Here is a 23,239-nt window from a genome sequence, read left to right on the forward strand (position 1 = left end):
GGTGAGCTATGATATCACCTATTGTGAATGGTGGATCCTGTGTTTTCTACTGTATATAGAGGTGTTATCAGTCATTGTATAGGAGGAGGAGGAGGTGAGCTGGGAGTCTCTTTAAATAGCAAAACCTGGCACCATAATGACCAGTACGTTTGCTCCTCTGCTAATGACATTCCCCCTACAGAAACAGCAGTTCATGCTTCAACCTGTCCAATGATCCAAATCGACTGACACTTTTCACTCCATTCTCGGCCTAAAGTGCAGTCCTCTTATATTGATCTAAGAAAAAAATAGCATCATTAAAACAGGAATTTATCCTCCATTCCTTTAATAGCACGGATCACCTTTCATGCTTCATCTACATCACTGCCTGTTTTTGACTCAGTCACAGAAAAAGAAGTTACCAGGCTCCTCTGTTCTTCTTGCCATACTACCTGCACCAGTGATCATATTCCTTCACGCCCTCTCCAGTCCCTCTCATTGGCCTTCACTACCCAGCTAACTAAAACATTCACAATTTTTCTAATCTGGTATTTTTCTTTACACTTTTAAACATGCCGTCAAAATCCCTAAAACCATCTTTTCACCCATCTTGCCCCGCTAAATGAGGAACGGTCTCTAATTTACCAAAATGCTTGGTCCACTGATGGTTAATCTGCTATCTCTAAGATAACTTCCTTCTTGCCCCTTCCCAATCCAGTTTCCGCTTTTTACACTCTTCAGAAACTGCCCTTACTAAAGTTTCTAACAGCCAAACCTAATGGCCACTATTCTCTTCTGGTTTTCCTAGATCTCTCGACATAATTTGAAGTTGTTGACCATCAACTTCTCCTCATTATGCTCCGCTCTATCGGGTTCAAGGACACCATTCTTTCCTGGTTCTCCTCCCACCTCTCTGACCGCTCTCAATGTATCATTTGTCTGGTTTTCTTTCTCTCCTCTTTCCCTTACTTTTAGGGTTCCTCGGAGGTTCAGTTCTAGGTTCAACAGGTTATGGAAACCCATTCTGAGATTCCTCGAAGATCCAGACAACAAGCGTTATAGACTATTTGTGGCAGTCTACATGCTCAAAATTGAAAAAAGTTTCAAGGATTCAGATCTGACCAAGCTCCTTCGTATTTTTAGGTTGACCTAGGTGCCATGACAAGTTATTTCCAAAAACCTATGAAAGGGCTAAGCAAAAAAAAGTTTAGTAGACCATTCTGAATGTTTTAAAGGGGTTGTCCAGCTAAAAATAAAATGTAAATCGTGCATAAAGTTATACTTATTAATATAGTTCAGGTCTGAAAGGTGCCATGATCTTCAGCTATAAGCTCCGGTCTTGGTAGAGCCTTTTCTGGTGAGTGCCCAACACAGGATAGCACTTCTTGTGTCTGCACAAGTTTGAAGGGGGCTGGCTGCTAATCATTTTGAAAGCCAAGTCACCCCCTTCTTTGTGACAGCCAATGCTGGCTTAACTTAAAATGAGCAGTCGGACAGCAATCTTCAAACTCATCTACGGTCATGTGCTGACACAAGACATGCTCTACTGTGTCGGAAACAAACCGGGAGATGGCTTGCCGAGATAGGCACGTGTAGCAGAAGACAGAAGCGCTATTCAGACGTGAATTATATTAGTAAGCAGTAATTTAAAAAAATACACGTAGGCCATTTACAATGGATACCAAAAAAACAATTCAAAATACTATATTAAGGCCTATTGGGGCCACCGGAGGTCAGTAACCCACTGCATTCACAAAACATTAGTATAATCTAAAACGACTTTGCCTCTCAATTAGGCAATGGTCCCAAGAGTGTCTTATGTTTCTCTGTCACACAGAGTTTTTACTTTTCTTTTTTTAAATGTTTGCTAGAAGTGGTGAATCTGAAATTGTGTTATAAGCAGCACTAATTCAAGTGATTAATTATTCTTGATTGTTACCATCAAAGACAAAGATTGATCGCTAATTAGTGATAAAAGAGAAAGAAAAAAAACGTGGTCTCATCAGTAAACACTCGGTTGACCTATCGGGAGTTCTCCGTTCCCAGAGCGCTAATTCTGGCTGATTATTGATATTTTTGTACATGTTTTCTTGTGTCCTTCTGAGCACAAAAACACAAAGTTGTCTGTTTTTCTATAAATTTTCACTAATTATTTTGTCTCCACTGGGGAACCCTCTGCAAGAATGACCTTTGTGATAATCCACATGGAACCAATACCCTTAACAGTCACATATCTGATTATCATCTCCATGAATTATTCACATCTAAGTTCTGCAGGATGATTTAGTTATCAATGACATGAACTAATTTGAAGATTAAAACATGGTGGAAAAAAAACCTAGAATGCTAAGACTTAAACCTTAAAGAGGTTGCCCACTTTGACAATAGCTTTTTGATAAAAGGGTTCCACCACAGTTGTATCTTGAAGCTCATGGTCAGAATGCAAACTTTTTAAAAGCCATTTACTGCCTATAACACTTGAGTCTTTGTATGCGAAGGGAATTTTTGGCTACCTCTTAGACTCTAGTGTCCAGATATGACTGTCACCTCAACACCCCCTCAAAGTTATGATGATTGGTTTCTCTAAAAATTGGACACGCAATGTCCCTCAAATAGGACCTCAAGGAATCAGCCAAAATCTGCAGAAAAACAAAGCAGTACGTGACAAATTTCTCTAAATTTAAGCAGCATAGGAACCAGAAAAATAGTTGATCATAGAGTAAGTCAATGTTAATATGAAGGTCGGGTAGAAGGCTCATCTTAGACCAATGTTCCCCAAATCAAGTCCTCAAGAACCACCAACAGATCATGTTTTCAGAATTTCCTTAGTTTTACAAACGTGATAGAATTATCCCTAGGGCAACACTAAGAAAATCCTGAAAACATGATTTGTTGTGGTTCTTGAGGACTTTAGTTGAGCAACACTACCTTAGACAGTTGTGCCGAAATGGGCACAACGCCAATGAGGGTATGGAGAAAACAAATAGCTGGATGTGGTCATTGCCAGTGTCCTCAGTCCTCAGTTGGGTATTCTAGACATTGTTGGAACACAAATGAAGATTCAGAGAAATAGAAATGATGCGCCCCCTGGGCCGTGGGGGTTGCTCGGCAGCCGGACCTAAGGATGCTGGTGGGGGATATCACGGTGGCTGGCCCGGTCCGTGACCCAGGGCGGTCAATAAAAAGGGGTTTATAAAGTTCGTGACGCCACCTGTGGTACCTGGTAAGGTTTACCAGCGCTGCTGCAGTCCTCCGTGGGGTGATGGGATGGCAGCCGAGGTGTTTCTGCTCCCCACAGGTGGAGCGGGCCCCTGGGGCAGTGTGGAGTTTGATTGTTGTGCTGGGCGTTCTAGTGCAGGGGGGAAAGATGGCGCAGCAGGAGTAACTGACAGAGACAGGGGATTCGCTTCAATACCTTTACTGGTGCGGATGTCAGGTACGGTCCAGGGTACTCAGTAGGGTGTGTGCACTTCAGGACTTCTCCCCCAGTGAGCGGGTATAAGGCCTCCTGGTCCGTGTCTGCCTCTCTGTATGCTCCTGGCCAGCCTGCAACTGGGCCTAGCTTATGTGTCGTGCTGTTCCTTCACCTGTCGCTTGGTAGTAGGACCTTCTGCTGGTAACCACTATCCCTGGACGCTGGGGCTTTGTGGTTCCTGGTCCTGTAATGGGTCTAGCTTCAGGTCGTCCAGGGACTTGTAGTCCTCCTGGAATGCCGGTGATCCCTACTGGGTATAAAGGGACCCTGTAGGCACGGACCCGGTGTCCGGTTTGTATATCTGCCCCCTCAACTCCTCTCTCCTTTCTCCTCTTGCCTTCGGCCACACTCGGGGCCCTCAATACAGCAGCAGACACACTGAGTCTTCGCTGCTCTCAGCGTCAGCACGCTCTCACACTCTCTCTCAGTCTGACTCACAACTCACTTCTCACTGACTGCCTAGCTCCACCCTCCATATATATATATCCCTAACGGGCTCCCTCTGGTGGTATGAGGTGGAAGGGTGGAGGTGTTTGTATGTTATGAGGGCCTCTTGTGGAGAAGTTCATCCATGCACCCTTGGTCCTGTGGTACCTGTGCGCAGCAGGGTGCCACAGAAAGGGTATGAATGGATACCCCAGAACAGAAACAATGAGACCAGTGCACATAACGAGCTGACGATGCAAGATGTGGGTGAAGATTGCTTTATTAAAGGTCTCAACGGATATCGGTTCCGTTAAAACCTTCAATCAAGGGAACTTCACCCACATTTTGCTTTGTGGTGAAGATGTGGGTTAAGATCCCTTGATTGAGACCTTTGATAAAGCAATCTTCACCCACATCTTGCATCCTCAGCTGGTCATCTGCACCTACTTGACTGTTCCTGCTGTGGGGCATCCATCCATAACCTTCCTACTTCTTTAGATTTCTCCAAAGTACCACCACATGAAAAATGAAGCATTATCTTTTTCCTACTGAGCTCAATGGAGAAGATGTCCCATGCATGGACTTCCAATGTTCTCCAAAGATACAATATATTGACCAAGACTAGATGAGACAACCCACGTCTATATGGCCTATTAGGCAATATGGACATATGTGTTGACTTGCTTATGGACTGTTTAAAAGCAAAAGCAGCAAACTAAATAAAATAATAATCTGAAAGGCCGGCATGCAATTCCAAATTTCTCCTGCAGGGAATATCATTGGTAATTTAAATGGTCACTGTCGTTTAAACAATCTTTGCATAAATCAATAGTACATGTAAATAGAAGATATTGCATATTATAGATTTCCAAAAAGAGGCTACTTTCTCCACTCAGAGCCATTTTTCCCCACCCTGCCTCATTCTTCTAAACTCATCATTGACTATTAAATACAGCTAAAATGAGTGTTGGTGAAAACAAGACTGCCTGATCACTGAGGGATCAAGCTACAGTTCACCAACAGCAGGTCACAATAATAAGGCACTACAGGATGCAGCAGAGCCCATGACAAAGGCGGCAGCAGCACAGGTGCAGACCACTGATAAAACAACCACTCATACACCGTCCATCCATGGAGGGGGGTGGTCATTGCCTAGGATTATAAATGCACATGGATAAGGCTTGTTTAGGGCACCAGTCACACATAATGGTCGGTGTATGACTGGTTGTTTCATACTGGTAAAGACAGCTGCCTTTTTTATGTAATGTTTTTATGAATGTTATGTGCTTTTCGGTGAGTATCAAGCTACAGCTGTCTATTAAAGTCAATGCATAGCAGATGGGAGGGGTAGAGAAACACAGACAGAGTTTGCTCAACTTTTTAAAAGTGTTTTTTTCTCACCCCAAATTGGGATTCACAGCTCCACTGCTCATTACTGTATGATGTCCTCCATGCTGCTGCCATATTTGTCTGTGTGCTACAGAGACAGGGGAGGATGAATCCCTTGTGTTTATGTATATATAGGGATCAACATAGCAGAAAGTCTCCACCCAGCAGCTCAGAGAAAACTGTAAAATAGAGATAAAGCCTGCACAGGGAACACTGGTGAAAAATGCAGGATACACAATGGCCAGAAAAAGTGTTATTCCTCATGGACACACTTAACAGCTTGCTCTGAAATAGCAAGATAAGTGTCACACCATATTCGGGTGCCTGGCTTCAATTTAACAAGCAGTTTGCCTTCATGAGACAACTCTTTTAGGCTACAAGTCTGCAGTCACTCTATGTCCATGCAGACTTGTGAATCCTCACATCACGAGCATTGCGTGTTGTGAGAATTCTCCGGTGCCGGCTCTGGGCACGTAAACACAAATATGTGATTTGCATACGTGTGGTCACATGCCAACTAGAAGTGCACTGCCTCGCGCAGTGCAAATGCAGTGAGCAAAGTCTGACAAGTCTAGTCAGAATGTGCCAATAAATTTCAAACTTGTGGTCATGTGCCCGCCTGGTGTCGATACTGAAGAATTCTTACAGTGCGCGCGATGTGAAGATCTACAAGTCTTCAGTCACATACGGTAACTGCAAACTTGTAGCCTATGTGTCTGCAGACTTGTGGATCCTCACATCGAGCGCATTGTAAAAATTATTCGGTGTCAACACCAGGAGCGGTGGGCACGTGACCACAAGTATGCAATTTGCATACTTACGACTACATTCAGACTAGAGATGTCAGGTCTCGCTCACTGCACTTGCATTGAGTGAGGCTATGCACGTCTAGTCGGCATGTGACCACCTGTATGCAAATCGCATACTTATGGTCACATGCCCGCTTCTAGCGTCGACACAGGCAAATTCTTACAGTGCACAGTGCGCGATGTGAGGATGCACAAGTATGCAGTCACATAGGGTCTAAGGACGGACAACCCCTTTAAGTATTTTAGGAAGGCTCTATGGTCTCGGAGACCTATATTGGGGAAAATGCTTTTAATTTTTATATAATGTAAACCTCGATGGGCAGAAAAATAGGAAAAAACACAAACTACTAAAAAGAAAAAAGTGCACACTTATCAAACCACCGATGATTCCTTGTTATTGATCATTCTAAGCACCGGAGAGGAGAATCTGAATTACAGATCGGCAGCAGATCAATGGGTTTACTACGCGGAGATGTCTCTTGGATCCATATCTAAAAGTACATGTGCACAGGGTGGAAAAAATGAAAGAGTAGGAATAGACGCCTTCATTAAGATTCATGTTCTGCAAGGGTTTTTTTTGTTTTTTTTCTTCCCTGTAAATTCTCACAGTGATACATATAAAAAGAACTTCAGACCGGAGGTAACGTTCCGGTGTTAACACCTTCACTGCAGTCTTTATGCCTGGTCTCTACCAAGATAGCATCCTGAAATCAAACAGAATATGACTTGACCTTTCCGTCGGCTTCTGAGCCGTCTTTAGAGCCCTTTTATTTCCAGCTCTTCAGAAACGACAAACACTAAAGCACTGGAAGAGAATGACTAAGGTATAGAATCCACGTTTTTTCCAAAGGAAATAAATGAATCATCGCAACGACGACGTAATAAACCGGAACGAAGTATAAATCACGTCGGAAATTAAAAAAGGAAATCAATTAAATCTCGGGGAAAACGTTGCTTTCCTCTTGCCAGTTTACGGTCATAAAATATAGCATCTTATTTCATGCGAGATAATGCTAAAGCGTAATAGAATATAATTCCATCATGTTCATTACTTTGTAATCCTTAAGAAAGCCAAGATGATTTACATTGATCTAAGAATCTCTTTACGAGTCTCCTGAGTATTTTAAATGGCATAATAAAATAACGTTACTGATCTTACTTACGGTTATGATGTGCCATGTATAAGGTCATGATGAATGGTTTATATAGAACAATCCTGCCAGGGTCTTAAGGGGATTTCCATATAATGTGCTTTAATGCTAAACCGTCTGCCGTCTTGCTACATGGTTGTAATATGTCCAGTGCAGAGGTTCATGGCAATGACTGGAGGAGACCCAACTCATCCATAGTCATATCTTGAGCCCTAAACATTAACAGTTTTCACTTATCCAAAAGAAAACTGAGAACTTCGAGATTGTTGAGGGTCTGAATGCCGGGACCTCATTCCCACCACAGAACGTGGCTCGGAAATGCCCCGTCAGAATGGAGGAGTGTTGGCTGCGTATACTCATCTCTGCTCCATTCATGGTCTACCTTTGCATTGTCGAAAAAAAGCCAAATGCTTACTCTCTCTTTCGGTCCTACAGAAAACGAATAGAGAAGTGGACATCACTCAATTTTTTGGGGGGGCTGGACAACCCTTTCAAGTTTACCGATCGAATGTCTATAAGATGGCCAACTCCGCCTCCCATCAAGACATAGTTAAAGAAATTGAAAAATTTGGAGCAACACAACACTCTAGCTTCAAATATAATAGGAGCATATGGTTATGTAGACATCTTAGACACCTTAAAAAACTATCAGAAAATGACCAGGTTTTTTGTGCTACGTGCATTTTTAAAAAAAATCTTGTAGCAATGTTTTTTTTTTCATATCACGATCTATTATTTAGTAAAAAATCATAATTATTAATCTTGCAATTTTCACACTGGTCACTGGAGCCATTGTAAGCTCAAACTTCATGTCCTTTCATAAAGAGTTTTCAGCAGGCTCCTTATCATCAGAGGCAGGATTGCAAAGAGAGGTAACACCTCTATACACAGCTGATCACACAGAATCCACAAATTACAATAGGCAATGTCACAGCTCACCTCCTCCCCTCTCTTCACAATGACCTTTGCACAAGCTCATTAGATGCCTCAATACAAAAGATGGGGTCAGGGTTTGACCATTGCTGATAATGTACATGTGTTGTTTCCTGAAACAGAGAGTATAAGTCTAAAAGGCCCAGGGTCCAGTATGAAAATTACAAGGTTTCTATTTCTTAATTTTAAGACTGATTATAAGGGAAAAAATAGGTGATTGCTCTTTAAAGAGTGCCCCCAATTATGAGGCATTAAAGGAGAATACTGCTCACCTTAAATGAGGTAAAGGGACCATTTGGGCCCCCCTCAAATTCCAGGGCCTGGATGCTAGCCTATAATAGCACTCCTGGTGCTAAAGCCAGGTGGGTTGTAGTGAAAAGTCAGAACTGTAACCATGGATGATGCATCTAATAAAGGAGCAGCCCTGTACATTGTTCCTATAGCCATCTTATGTAATAGATCTTTGCAGTGGAATGAGAACATGGCCAAAAATAAAATACTAAACTGCACTTAATAAGGATAAAGGAATTTACACAAGGCCTCATCTATATCCCTGCTGTGAGATTTGCTGCTCAAAACCTGATGTGTGACAGCAATGAGCGGAGCCGTCCCAGAAGATGCTGAACGTGTCTAACATCTCCAGTCTTCAGGGACATGATCTAATTATTTTAATGCTATACTTAAATCTGCGGTTTCATAGTTATTAATGGCCGAACGACAGAGCCTTTCAACTCCGCGACAGAAAATAGCTGCCTGTGACAATCTGGAAATATAATACTAAGTAAAAGGAGCACAACATCATCCAGAACACTAAAAACAATTATATTGTAAACATTCTGCAGGTTGGGCGAACGACCTCCACCGGCGCGGGGAAGGCAAATAATAATAATCTAATATATTTTTTTTAATATATATATATATATATATATATATATATATATATATATATATATATATATATATATATATATATATATATATATATATATATATATATATATATATATATATATATATAGAGAGCCATCATATTCCGCAGCGCTTTAAATACATTACCATCGCTGTCCCCATTGGGGCTCACAGTCTAAATCCCCTATCAGTATGTCTTTGGAGTGTGGGAGGAAACTGGAGAACCCAGAGGAAACCCATGCAAACACAGGGAGAACATACAAACTCCTTGCAGATGTTGTCCTTGGTGGGATTTGAACCCAGAACACCAGGGCTGCAAGGCTACAATGCTAACCACTGAGCCACCGAGCTGACAAACTACCTCCACCGGCGAGGGGCAGGCAATCTACCTCCACCGGTGAGGGGCAGGCAATCTACCTCCACCGGTGAGGGGCAGGCAATCTACCTCCACCGGCAAGGGGTAGGCAAACTACTTCCACCGGCGAGGGGCAGGCAAACTACCTCCACCGGCGCGGGGCAAGCAAAGGACTCCCAATGGCTCGGGACAGGCAAACAACCCCCACTGGCAAGGGCAGGCAAATGACATCCACCGGCACGGGACAGGCAAACGACACCCACCGGCACAGGGCAGGCAAACGACAACCACCGGCGCAAAGCAGCCAAACTATTCCCATCGGTGTGGGGCAAGCAAATGACCCCCACCGGCAAGGGGCAGGCAAATGACCCTCACCGACATGGGGCGGTCAAACGACCCTAACCGATGGGGGCAAGCAAACGACCCTCACCGATGAGGGCAGGCAAATGACCTTCACTGGTGCTGGGAAGGCAAATTGTTGACAACTAAAGAGGTTGTCCACCATTTTTTTTGTTTCAAAAAAAGGCCTCATGGTGGTTTGAAACTTTAAAAAACCCTCCAACATATATTCACCTACCGAGCCCCCAACTTTATTTAGTGCTGCTGTCTGTGTCCCTCGCTGGTCTCCGAGCTCTTACTTTTGGCAAGGGAAGTCATATGACCTCTGCAACCAATCAGTTGCTGCCAACTGGCTGCAGTGGTCACTTAATGCTCCTCCCAGATCAGTGGTAGACACATGTAGAAGCACCAATGAACAACAGAGGTTCAGTAGTTCTGCTTTTTTCATTTTTTTTTATATTTTTGGACCATCGTGGGCTCACTTTTGATACTAAAAAAAAAAGTGGATAACCCCTCCAAAATTATTTATTCCAGATTTTTCCATTTTTATATCTAAGCAAGCAGCTTTGTCATTCTCGCTATCCTATGGCTTCTTAGTACAAAACAAATAAAAGGGGCCGTCTCATGTTGTAGCCCGCCAATTCATTAGCCAATTGCTGCAGGTTCAACTTCAGAAGCTTCATCAGGTTTTACAATCAATTTTTATTATTACTTATTATAATTCTAGTGTTGATCCAAAAAGAGGCAAAAACCTCTAAGAGGTAGATGCCAACTGCCCCATATTAGGTGGATAAATTAATTTCTAGTTCCAAAATTGGTAATCAGTACTCATAACCTGTAATATTATATTTTCTAAGGCAAGTACATCTTGAAAGTGTTCAATAAATCGAACATCACTACATGGTATGACAGAGTTCCATAATGTCACTGCTCTTACAGTAAAGAATCTTCATTATAAAAGTAAAGAATTACATCCAAAAAAAATCTCTGTACTCATATGTGTGGGATACCCCTACAGGGTCTTTTTTCCATGTTTGACAACCTGTTCTGTAACCCACCTGTTCACTTAATAACCTTGGTTGCTCTTCTCCTCTACCATCCTAGATTCGCTATGTCTGCTAAAATTGTACACAGTATTATAAGTGTAGGCGCACTAGTGACCTGTTCAGAGGCAAAATGACGTTCTTATCATGAGTATTTTTGCCTCTTTTCATGCATCCCATTATTTTTTTTGCCTTTCCAGCAGCTGCCTGACACTGATTGCAAAGCAGTTGAGCTTGCAATGCACCAATATCTCAAAGTCTTTTCTGTACAGTTTTACCCAGTGTTTCACTATTCAGTACATAATTATAGTTTTCTCAGCTTAAATGCATGACCCATTTTTTTTTTTTCTTACCTTTCCAGCAGCTGCCTGACACTGGTTGCAAAGCAGTTTAATTTGCAGTGCATCAATACCTCCAAGTCTTTTATACCATACAGTTTTACTCAGTGTCTCACTATTTAGTACATAATTGTTTCTCGGCTTAAATGCATGACCCATTATTTATTTTCTACCTTTACAGCAGCTGCCTGACTCTGGCTGCAAAGTCATTGAATTTGCAATGCACCAATATCTCCAAGAGTTTTTTCTTTACAGTTTTACCTAGCGTTTCACAATTCAGTACATAATTGTACTTTACTCTACCTAAGTGCATGATCCATTATTTTTATTTTTTTTGCCTTTACGGCAGCTGCCTGACACTGGCTTCAAAGCAGTTGAGTTTGCAATGGACCAATATCTCCAAATCTTATTTCTTTACAGTTTTACCCAGCGTTTCACTATTTAGTACATAATTGTAGTTTCCTCAGCTTAAATTCATGACCCATTTATTTTTTTCTGCCTTTACGGCAGCTGCCTGACATTGGTTGCAAAGCAGTTTAGCCAATGCACCAATATCTCCAAGTCTTTTACACCATACAGTTTTACCCAGTGTCTCACTATTTAGAACATAATTGTAGTTTCCTTGGCCCAAGTGCACGACCTTCCATTTATCCACATTTGCTATATCTAAACAGCTTGGAAAACCGTTCCATGACCGTAGAAAATTGCCACCATGACAACTTCTATCGGGCTCGAACGTATGCCTTCCTATATGGGATTTGGGGATGCATCACTGCATATATATAAGCTGAGAGAGACTACCGGGAAGGCTGGGTAGAATCCGTAATAATATAATCGTCTAAACTTCCCTTACTTTTCGCAATCAACATCTCTTCGCTGCAAGACGTCCTCAAGAATTTTTTTTTTCCGCACAATTAACCTTTAAGACTCTTTAAAGATTATTATTATTATTATTATTATTATTATTATTATTAACTGCTATTGTATTTCAGAGTATTTCGGAGTATATGGAGATATTGTATCCTACGAAACACAGAGCCGCTCGTCCCCGGGAATAAGACAATGGTGGAGATTTCTATTCCAACCACGAAAGCAGACACAATAAGTGCATCGCTAAATATTGGCCACTTATCAAGAGGAGTTTCTTTTGCATTTTTGCAGTAAAATTGACATGGATAAGCTAACATCAAAGCAAGCGCTACGTTCCACTTAGCCATATTACTTGATAAAAAAAAAAATGTGCCGTATAACAGGCAGACATTCTCTTTGAAGCTTTGTTTACCTAGAACATATTAGACTTTCGCTGGAAAATGATGGATGGGATGGAAATCTAGCCGAGTATTAATTCCAAGCAGAAAGGCTAAAGAGTTCCTCTCTCCATTTTCTTTTATTTTTTAATGTAATGTCATATGGTTGTTGAATAGGACTTGGAACTGTGGGAGTTCTTGGCTGTACCGTCATATCCTTACCTCCTCGGGGGCCGTGTGACATACAGGGATAATGAAACACTTGCTGAGCTTTATAGGTGCTATCATCCAAATTGACATTTCAGAAACGCAGAAAAGTTCAGGGTAATTATGAAATATCATCTTCGTACCACAAAAAAAAGGGGGACACATGACTCCGGCTCCTCACGGCGTCGCTGCTGACATGAATAGTAATCCCAATAATAGGAAATAAAAAGGCATAATAATAATAATAATAATAATAATACAGTCCTACCTCAAAGTCTTCAGCTTCTATTAGTAACTTGGCCGTCGTGATCCGAGACTCATATGGGGGCAATGTGGACTGAAAAAGAAAAATTTGATTGCGGTGTTTAAAGGAAAACTTACAATTTACAACATGTCAAACAAAAACCTAAAAAAAGTTACGGTAACTTTCTACCTCTTGTACGGCGTTTTAGTTACATGATTATGTTATCTGGGAATTTTCTGATTGTTACTTATGGGGCTAAGAACATTCTGCCGCACGCACATCTCTGCTGGTTCCGTGCGCTCCTGCCGGCAATTCTGTGGCTTCCCGTGACGTCATGTTGACTGAGAAGCTTCTTCTCTTCCGCTCTGCTCAGTCAATGGGGCATCACTGCTGATATCATGCTGATTGATAGCTGGCTACCCGTTGCCTAACTGCCTCGTCTACAGATCAGACTGGAGGAGGAATAGTCGCTCTGTTGATGTAAGGTCAAATGAAGCAGCAGAATTGCCGGCAGGAGCGGTCCGTGACCCAGCAGAGATTTTTTTTTAATTTTTGGTGCACACTGTCGAGGAGAACTCACAACACGTAAACCTGCTCCAATGTGTTCCTTTGAACAGAACTACAGTTGGAACTTAAAATTAGAAAACCTGGCTACAAAAAGTTCTACCTAAGGTCTCGATCACACATCAGTGATTTTTCTTATAATAAAAAATGGGTCCGAGTTTCATCAGTGGGTGCGCAGACTGGAAAGGTAGGGATTCCCTTTCCAGTCTTTCAATTATAGACCGGTCATACCTGAACATTCCCGTTGAACCAATCTCATCTAATCTACCACACGGATCTCTGCTCGGTATAGAAGTTACCAGAACCACTGCAGGTTTATACCCCTGAGGAAGCCTGAAAAGGAGTAACGCATGGGGTTTCCCTTTTGTATCTTCAGGTTTCCACTATTTTCTATTCACAGGTTGCTACAATGCCAGTTTATTCCATATATCTCTAGACAATCAATAGTCATGGGTGGTAGATAGGATCTGATTATTAATCTAGAAACGGTCCAAGGGGTACATACTGGTCTAGGGATGTATTGATACTCGTATAGCTATAATATTTATACTGTATAGTCCTGTATTAGGGTGGTACATGTGATATGTAATTTGAATGCATGACCGTTACATTTACATGCCCTTTTTAACGTGTTATATGTACCTTAATATACAGTACAGACCAAAAGTTTGGACACACCTTCTCATTTAAAGATTTTTCTGTATTTTCATGACTATGAAAATTGTACATTCACACTGAAGGCATCAAAACTATGAATTAACACATGTGGAATTATATACTTAACAAAAAAGTGTGAAATAACTGAAAATATGTCTTATATTCTAGGTTCTTCAAAGTAGCCACCTTTTGCTTTGATGACTGCTTTGCACACTCTAGGCACTCTGACTCAGACTCAGATTCAGACAGAACCCTCGAAGGAGCCATTCTGTGTCACTTCCTACTCTGTTTGGTCTATGTTCCAGAAGTGTCCATCTTTCGAAGCAGACTCAAAAGCTACCTCGCAATAGTGTCCACCTAAAAAAAGATGGACACCTCTGGAAAAGAGGCCAAACAACGTAAAATGTGACAGGTCTTCAATCTGAATTCAATTTTTCTGGGATTTAGGCGGAAACTACCAACATAAGTGGTCAAGGTAGAGCACAAAATCAATGTGGACTAGGCCTTAAAGAGTTGAATACTGTGTTACTGAGTAATCTGATACTCCTTATAGAGATCCAGCAAGCAGGAACTCTTTAGGACAATGATCTCTAGGGAAAAAAGGGTGCCAAACAGCTCTTTTTTCAGAGGTAGAAGACCATATATATTTCAGGTCACATCTTGAGCAATAGAAAAACCCGTATTTTACCTTCAAGAGGAAATCTATTTTGCATACTTTTTCCCAAAATGCACTAAATGCATTAAACTACCTACTAACTGGATCTCCATAAGGAAAATAAGGTATTTCCATGATCTATGGATTAGAATAGCTATCTACATTTTGCTGCCTTGGCAAATCATAAAAAGAGATCCAGTGAGCCATGTAGACCGCATGATAGAATTCCCCTTGATCTTGAGGCCTACAACAGAGGTGCCCTGGAGAACATTCCTAAGACTATGCTCAATTCACAAGACGGGTGTAGCGGAAACTACCTGTAACCCCCTTTTCTACAATTTTTCATGTCTTTTAGCTAAAGAAGCTGGAGACTTTCTAGAGACGACAACAGAGTGAAGTGTGAATTATGTGCAGTAGAAGATTGATGGCAGAAGACTATGATGACCACCTTCTTCAGCATGCATACATGACGCTTAGTGATAGTCTACATAGTCTGGTAACAAGTCACTTCTTCAGAAGCCTGTTTCTTTTTCATTCACGCCTCTCATTTTAAAGCAGATCAGTACTTCTTCTTGCTTTTCTAGCCTAGCAACTTTTAAAAGATTATTTACTACACAGCCGCTAACTCAACTGCGGTAAAAGAAAAAAATAAAAGCGCTCAGTTAATATTTCCAGTGCATCAGGGAGCCCAATCCTAAATTGGAAAGAAAAAAAAAAGAACATTTCGGAAAACAGTACAAGTAAATGAGCAGACAACGTTTTTTTTCATGGTGCACTTGGAAAAGAACATAAGGTTGGTGGTAAACAGTCTATGACTTGCAAATGTTGTGCTAAGCAGTATCTAGCCGCCGCTGCAGGTCATTACAAAGAGAAGGTCTTGGTAATTTTATAAGGTTGAAATTGTTACCAAGTCTAAAAGACCCGCCTGGAAGATGATATATATGCAAAATTATATGGTGGGGCAAGAAAGGGAGGGTTGGGGGGGTAGGCTGAACGTCATTAATCTAAATCTATTTTGGAACAAGGGGGTATTTTAATAAACAGCAGGAGACTAACAAAAAAAAAAAGAGAACTTAGGAAAGAAAAAAAAAAAATTAAATGAGTTTTATTTTAGACATTAGCATATTTCATATGCACTCAAAATGGATTTTATTTTTGGATCTGCAAAGTTTTTTGCTGGTTAAAAGGCGCTAATCAGTTATTCTTTGCAGTGGCGGACCCGTCAGCTAGTCAGCACTCACACCTCGGCTCTTACAGACGAGTTATTTCTTTAGAATTTAACATTCAGAATGAAATGCTGTATTATGCAGAGAGCACAATGCTATATATTCTATGGCATCTATGATGGGAATTGACTTCATCTTTATATTATATAACCAGTATTGGATCCCTAGCAGAACAGGTATCATGGTGTAAGGATTCCCGTGCCTTCACACTATTGAGCAGTGGGCAATCCTTGCTGTGCCCTATAGTGCTCTGTATGGCACCAATATGCCCATAGGAGAGAATTCAAGTGGGTCATTGGTTGGCACTGGTACCTTGGCTGCCTTGGTTTGAAACAGACCTGGGACAACATTTGTATGGACTTTGTATAATGTTCCATGTTTGCATGGGTTAACCCTGGTTTTCTCCAGCACTTGGTAGGATCACTGGCATCCTATGAGTTTGTCCCTTGTTACATTTTCGAGAATTTAGATTGCGAGCCCCAATAAAAAAAAAACAGATGTGAATGACAATAATCTCTGTTCACCCTTGCAAAATAGATTGGCGCTATAATACTAAATAACACAAAGTTTTAAGGGAGCAATTACAATTTTTTTTCCTCTTACATGAGAACTCCCACAGGAAAGAAAAAAAAACTCCATAAAGGAGTGTAAGGATGCAGCTGAACAGGTCCTGTATGGGAGGTATGTGTCACCTAAGTGGTTAGCCCCGGTGACGTGAATCCTGTAGAGAGGGCTCCAGCAAAATATTTGCTGAGAGGGTTTTAAGGGACCCGGATTTTTGGGTCCGGGTTTTAGTAATGACCAGAAGAGCTGGGTGGGACTGGTCATTCCTATAACTCCAATCCAGGCTTTGGAACTCATTTAAAAGGCACCTGAGCTGTCTCAGAAGAGGACTGTGCGGGGAGGTGAAAATACCTGTACTGCTGGTGAGTCTCAGCCAGAGACTATAAGTGTATGGACTGTAGTTAGTTCAGGAGATGCCATACTGATACATGCGCCTTTAAAAAAAACTGTGTTCCCTTTTCTGGTTTGACTTTTGTGCCAGAGAAAGACCGTTTGTTTTTCTTACCATAGCAGTGCTATGGACTTTAATAAACCTTCTTGTGTGACTTCGTGCCTGTGTGTATATCTCAACTGCTGCCTGAGAGAGTGAAATCCCTACAGGAGGTTAAGTGGGTTTCTATAAAATGTCTATGGGCACTTTACCATGGACTCTACGTAGTATGTAGGCACTCTATGACTCAGCAGCTACCACTGTTGAACCTACGTAGTTTTACCACCTTGTGCCTATGCAGGCATGTCAATATATGAACTTAGAACCTCAGTTTTGCCAAATAACTTCAATTAAAACTTTGGCTGTGATTGACTTTACTTGGTTTTTGAAAAATCCAAAAGGGTATTCCGCTCAGTTGAGCCCTTCTATTCCTTAATTTTAGCGATCAGTAAGGATCTAGTAAACTGGATTCTCTCCAAATCAGAACTTCTGATTTGTCGCTAATTAAGCCAGACAGATGTACCCGCACTTCAGACACAAAGATCGATATTTGAAGGGTCAGCTGGGTTACAACAGACATGAGTAGCAACGTTTCAGACATAGTCCTTCAATACATGCGAGATGCATGGTTACAAATTTAGCAAATTTTCAACAGTTTTTAAAGACAGAAAATGGAATCTGCAAATTTTTAGGGGATTTCAGGCTTCAAACGCAATATGTTCATCAGATTGTTGTTGGTCTGCATCTCCCGCTAAACTGTTAAGCAAGGTGTAGGAAAGACTAAGTGTAACACAAAGGGAAAGGGGAAAAGGGGGTCCAGACTCTAGTGAAAGGGGGGTAGTGTAGACCTCCTAGGCTGACCTTATATCACCCTGTTTCCCCTAACGTCCCTACATTGGTTCCGCACCAATCGCCGCGAAGGAACCCCGCCCTGTCTTTCCCTGGCGTTTGGCCCTGGCTAGGGAAGGGAGGGGATGAGCGCTAGTTGATTCCCACTGACAATTAAAGACAACAAGGGGGAACAAACAAGGGAAGATAGCTTAGCTTCAGTCGACTTCAGAGAGATGAACACATGTCCTCTTAGCACCAGAGAGGAAGAAGTAAGCATTCACAAAGGGTCATGTGAGTATCGCCAGCACCTCCCTCTAGCAAACAGCAGGTTGTAACGGGTCTGGGAGGTGGAACCTCTGAGCAACTATACAAAGGGGCAGTCCTTGTAAGGAAGCGGGTGGCTCCCAGGGAAGGCGGGCAGGTAGTCACGGCAAGTGACAGGGACAGTCTCTGGGTAGAAGGGGCAGGACGTCACGGCAAGTGACGGGGACAGTCTCTAGACAGGCGGATGGTCACGGCAAGTGACAGCAGGGTAAGAGACTCTAGACGGGCAGGTGGTCACGGCAAGTGACAGCAGGGAAAGAGTCTCTAGACGGGCAGGTGGTCACGGCAAGTGACAGCAGGGAAGAATCTCTAGATAGGCTAGCAGGCAGGTAGCAGGTGAGCGCTCCCAGGTGAGCGGGCAAGAGTCTCTGGACAGGCAGGTGGTCACAGCGAGTAACGGCTGGACCTCCAGGTAGGCTAGCAGGCAGGTAGCAGGTGAGCGCTCCCAGGTGAGCGGGCAAGAGTCTCTGGACAGGCAGGTGGTCACGGCAAGTGACGTCAGGGCCTCCAGGTAGGATAGCAGGCAGGTAGCAGGTGAGCGCTCCCAGGTGAGCGAGTAAGAGTCTCTGGACAGGCAGGCAGGTATCAGGCAGGTATCTGGCAGGTACTTCCTGGTCCGCAGGCGGACTGATCCATAGACAGACTGGCAGGTGCTGGTAGGCAGACTGTCGGACCACAGGATAGCAAGCAGGTAAGCAGATATCAGGCAGGTATCAAGCAGGAATCTGGCTGGTGACTGGCAGGTAACTGGTAACGGGACCTGAGGGCTGAAGCAGAGTTGAAAGGCTTTGCAACAACATTGCTCGGGCACCTCCATTTTGGAGGAGGTGCCTTATATATGGTGAGGTCCTCCGGCCATTGGCCGGGGACTCCTTAGGACGGCGCGCGCGGCCCCTTTAAGAGAGGGGGAGCGTGCGCGCGCGCGCGCGCCCTAAGTACAGAGGCCGGGAAGCAGCGCGCGCTGCCAGCAGAGCGGGAGGAAGCCGCCGGGCACGGAGCGGAGAGGTGAGGGGAACGGCGTCCCTGTCTGGCAGGAGGCAGGGACGCCGACGCTACACAGGCATTTATACACCCAGGCCAGGGTGTTAATTAGCAAGAGGAAGGTAGCCGCTGGGTCCTAGAGAGACAGCTTATAAGAAGGTGTCTGTAATGCCAAACAAAGAGATCTCCTGCAACCAACTGCAGGGCAACTGTGTCACTTCTGACACACCTGAGACATAACCCCTGCCTACTTTTTCATCACTTTTCATTTAGGCACTTTTTATTCTGCAAATATGTTGTCTCATAAATTTCCCAGTTATGATGCCCTTTTCTGGCTCTTTTAAATGGCGCAGCACAACATTCATGTCTATGACCTCTTAAAAGCTCATCCCATCCCATCCCATACATTTATCCAAATCCCAAGGATATGTAAAAAATAAATATGGGTCGGATTATACAGAGAACTGTGCCATGCTACTGTCAGTGGAGATGTGTACGCACATGCACAGCTCTCTCCATTCATTTGTAAGCGAGAATAACAGATACTGGTCCCATCCAAGGATATCGTCTTCTATCTCAAAAACAAGGCGCACACCACTGTCGGGGAGGCGATCATGGGTCTTTCCGTTCTGCAATTTTCCTAGAGCAATGCATCGCCATTTCTCCACTGACTACAGTGCAAGAAGGTGCTTCCTCCATTCTTTTGTATGGGAGTACAATAAATGTGGATCCCATCCCTGGGACCTGGCATCAATTGTTAGACCAGGGCCTTGTCATATGCCATTGTCAGTGAGGAGGTGTCCGCAAATACGTGAGCCCAAAGTTCTGAGAGTTTCCTAGTGCAATGCCCGGCCATCCGAGTTTTCGAAACATCCTTTGAATACACCATAAATGAACGAGAAGGAAATACCCTTTAAGCTTACATTACTTTTATTCCCGTCGATGCAGCTTTTTTCTTTTCCTCCAATAAACAAGACACATAGACGGGTGTATTTAACCTCAGCCACTTAAGGTTAAGTAAACCTTAAAATGGTTAAGTACTAAAACATTGCAGAACCTTCTAAATGGAAGAGAATTAGGTACTAAACGCCTTAGGCTTTCATTTAATTTGAACACTTAATTTAGACCTGTGGGAGGCTGAGATTCGAGTATAAAATAAGGACTTGCGTTTGATGTGCCGTTTTCAAGAGATGAATTCACATTTCTGAAGCCCTTCGATGTGGAAGGCATTATTATGACCGAGAGAGGGTGAACGAGCCAGGTCACGGAAATGGTAGAAATGTAACGCAGGGAAAGAAAGGAAAAATGTACTAATGCTCAGAGGCATCCAATCTGTAGCCAGAAGGACTTATTTACATGCCACCAATAATTCCTATACATTAAGGTCAGTTCTCCATTATTTATACACAGCTAATATATTCCATAGGAAAATATATTAGAAGGATAGTCCAGCATTTAATTTAATTTTATTTTTTTAAACAGCAGCGAAAGGTAGAAAATAAAAAATAAGTAGCATTTAAAGTCCCCGACGCTCGATTATCGTCTCTCAAGTGGCCCAAGTGACTTGTGGCAGTGATCCTCAATAGGCAAGTACTTGCCTCAGCGACCTTCTCTCTACATATAGGCATCATCGTTAAAGCCAGCATTCATATGAACAGATTAATATCCGACCACTACGCCCATGGGAATATTCGATGCAGCAGGGAATTAACAAGTGAGTACTGATTGCTTTTTAGTCCAAGAAAACACCATTAAATGGTTAAAAACGACTATTGCTTGTGACAATAGCGGTTCAGAATTTTTGTATTTTTTTGCATTTTTTATTTAGTCATTTTTTTATTTTTTATTTTACAATGAAACCCAATGAGCAACTCTATGCCTATACAGGGGCAAATTTCAGGGCATTCTTTCTGTAGTATATGTCGAAAAATACTCTTAACATCTACTTCCAGTCACAATTAGTTGGTTATACATCCTACATCCTTGATACATCGAAATACAGTGGGTACGGAAAGTATTCAGACCCCTTTAAATTTTTCACTCTGTTTCATTGCAGCCATTTGGTAAATTCTAAAAAGTTAATTTTTTTCTCATTAAAGTACACTCTGCACCCCATCTTGACTGAAATAAAACAGAAATGGAGACATTTTTGCAAATTTATTAAAAAAGAAAAACTGAAATATCACATGGTCATAAGTATTCAGACCCTTTGCTCAGATACTCATATTTAAGTCACATGCTGTCCATTTCCTTTTGATCCTCCTTAAGATGGTTCTACTCCTTCATTGGAGTCCAGCTGTGTTTAATTAAACGGATAGGACTTGATTTGGAAAGGCACACACCTGTCTATATAAGACCTCACAGCTCACAGTGCATGTCAGACCAAATGAGAATCATGAGCTCAAAAGAACTGCCCAAGGAGCTCAGAGACAGAATTGTGGCAAGGCACAGATCTGGCCAAGGTTACAAAAGAATTTCTGCATTACTCAAGGTTCCTAAGAGCACAGTGGCCTCCATAATCCTTAAATGGAAGAAGTTTGGGACCACCAGAAGTCTTGCTAGACCTGGCCGTCCAGCCAAACTGAGCAATCGTGGGAGAACAGCCTTGGTGAGAGAGGTAAAGAAGAACCCCAAGATCACTCTGGCTGAGCTCCAGAGATACAGTATGGAGATGGGAGAAAGTTTCACAAAGTCAACTATCGTTGCAGCCCTCCACCAGTTGGGCCTTTATGGCAGAGTGGCCTGACGGAAGCCTCTCCTCAGTGCAAGACATATGAAAGCCCATATAGAGTTTGCTCAAAAACACATGAAGGACTCCCAGACTATGAGAAATAAGATTCTCTGGTCTGATGAGACGAAGATATCACCAAAAAGTTCTAATTGTAAGCGGTATGTGTGGAGAAAACCAGGCACCGCTCATCACCTACTCAATACAATCCCAACAGTGAAACATGGTGGTGGCAGCATCATGCTATGGGGGTGTTTTTCAGCTGCAGGGACAGGACGACTGGTTGCAATTGAAGGAAACATGAATGCGGCCAAGTACAGAGATATCCTGGATGAAAACTTCTTCCAGAGTGCTTTGGACCTCAGAAGTGGCCGAAGGTTCACATTCCAACAAAACAATGACCCTAAGCACACAGCTAAAATAACAAAGGAGTGGCTTCAGAACAACTCTGTGATCATTCTTGACTGGCCCGGCCATAGCCCTGACCTAAACCCAATTGAACATCTCTGGAGAGACCTGAAAATGACTGTCCATCAACGTTCACCATCCAACCTGACGGAACTGGAGAGGATCTGCAAGGAAGAATGGCAGAGGAGCCCCAAATCCAGGTGTGAAAAACTTGTTGCATCATTCCCAAGAAGACTCATGGCTGTACTAGCTCAAAAGGGTGCTTCTACTCAGTACTGAGCAAAGGGTCTGAATACTTATGACCATGTGATATTTCAGTTTTTCTTTTTTAATAAATTTGTAAAAATTTCTACATTTCTGTTTTTTTTCAGTCAAGATGGGGTGCAGAGTGTACTTTAATGAGAAAAAAATTAACTTTTTAGAATTTACCAAATGGCTGCAATGAAACAAATTAACCAATTAAATTGGAAAAGGAACACTCCAACCAAGATCATCTTAAAGGGTAAGTGGTCCATATATACAAGTTTATATCTCGGTATGCACAAAACAATCACATAATATAAATAGTTTCACACTTTCATTAATTAAGTTGAATCCCACTTTAATTAAAGTGCTGTAAGGTGGCTGCTGGACACCTAGCGGCTGGGAGATAAACCTGAAGAAATGCTTTAGCACATATAGGACTATAAGGAGTTAATTGGCCATGACAGATTGATTATGAGCAGCTGAAGAGTTGAGAGAGATGGCTGCTCACCATGTCTCCATCATTGAGTGTGGTTCACTTTGCAAATTGAGTCCTGTTTGTCTCACACATGGCTGTGTGTATGGAGGTTGCAGATCTCCTGGATTGAGTGCCTTTGCTAAAGGAGTAAGAATGTGAACTCTAAGCCAGGCGGGCGAACCAGCACTATTGTATGGACATTTTGCTTTATGTTGTACTTGCGGACAAAGACTGTATTTGATTTTCCTGTGATGTGGTTTATGACTGCAATAAACCAGCCAGATTTTTAGATAGAAACGGTTCCTG

The 23,239-nt window shown here is 42.4% G+C and overlaps 1 protein-coding gene across 8 annotated transcripts in view; it reads right to left on the bottom strand.

The window, feature by feature from the left end:
- The window catches only part of LOC141264961 (uncharacterized), a 497,475-nt gene that overhangs the window by 380,631 nt on the left and 93,605 nt on the right, over window positions 1-23,239 (bottom strand). For 7 of the 8 annotated variants that reach the window (XM_073677414.1, XM_073677419.1, XM_073677412.1 and 4 more), the window contains one exon: window positions 12,869-12,937. The exons of the other annotated variant lie outside the window; for it this stretch is intronic. In XM_073677414.1, the coding sequence (XP_073533515.1) occupies window positions 12,869-12,937 (69 nt within the window). The remainder of the gene's footprint in view (window positions 1-12,868; window positions 12,938-23,239) is intronic. 8 annotated transcript variants of the gene reach the window in all.

This window comes from Phyllobates terribilis, unplaced genomic scaffold (assembly GCF_046119375.1).
Source record: "Phyllobates terribilis strain yellow unplaced genomic scaffold, ASM4611937v1 Scaffold_4__5_contigs__length_816908805, whole genome shotgun sequence".
In the NCBI taxonomy this organism is placed as follows: domain Eukaryota; kingdom Metazoa; phylum Chordata; class Amphibia; order Anura; family Dendrobatidae; genus Phyllobates; species Phyllobates terribilis.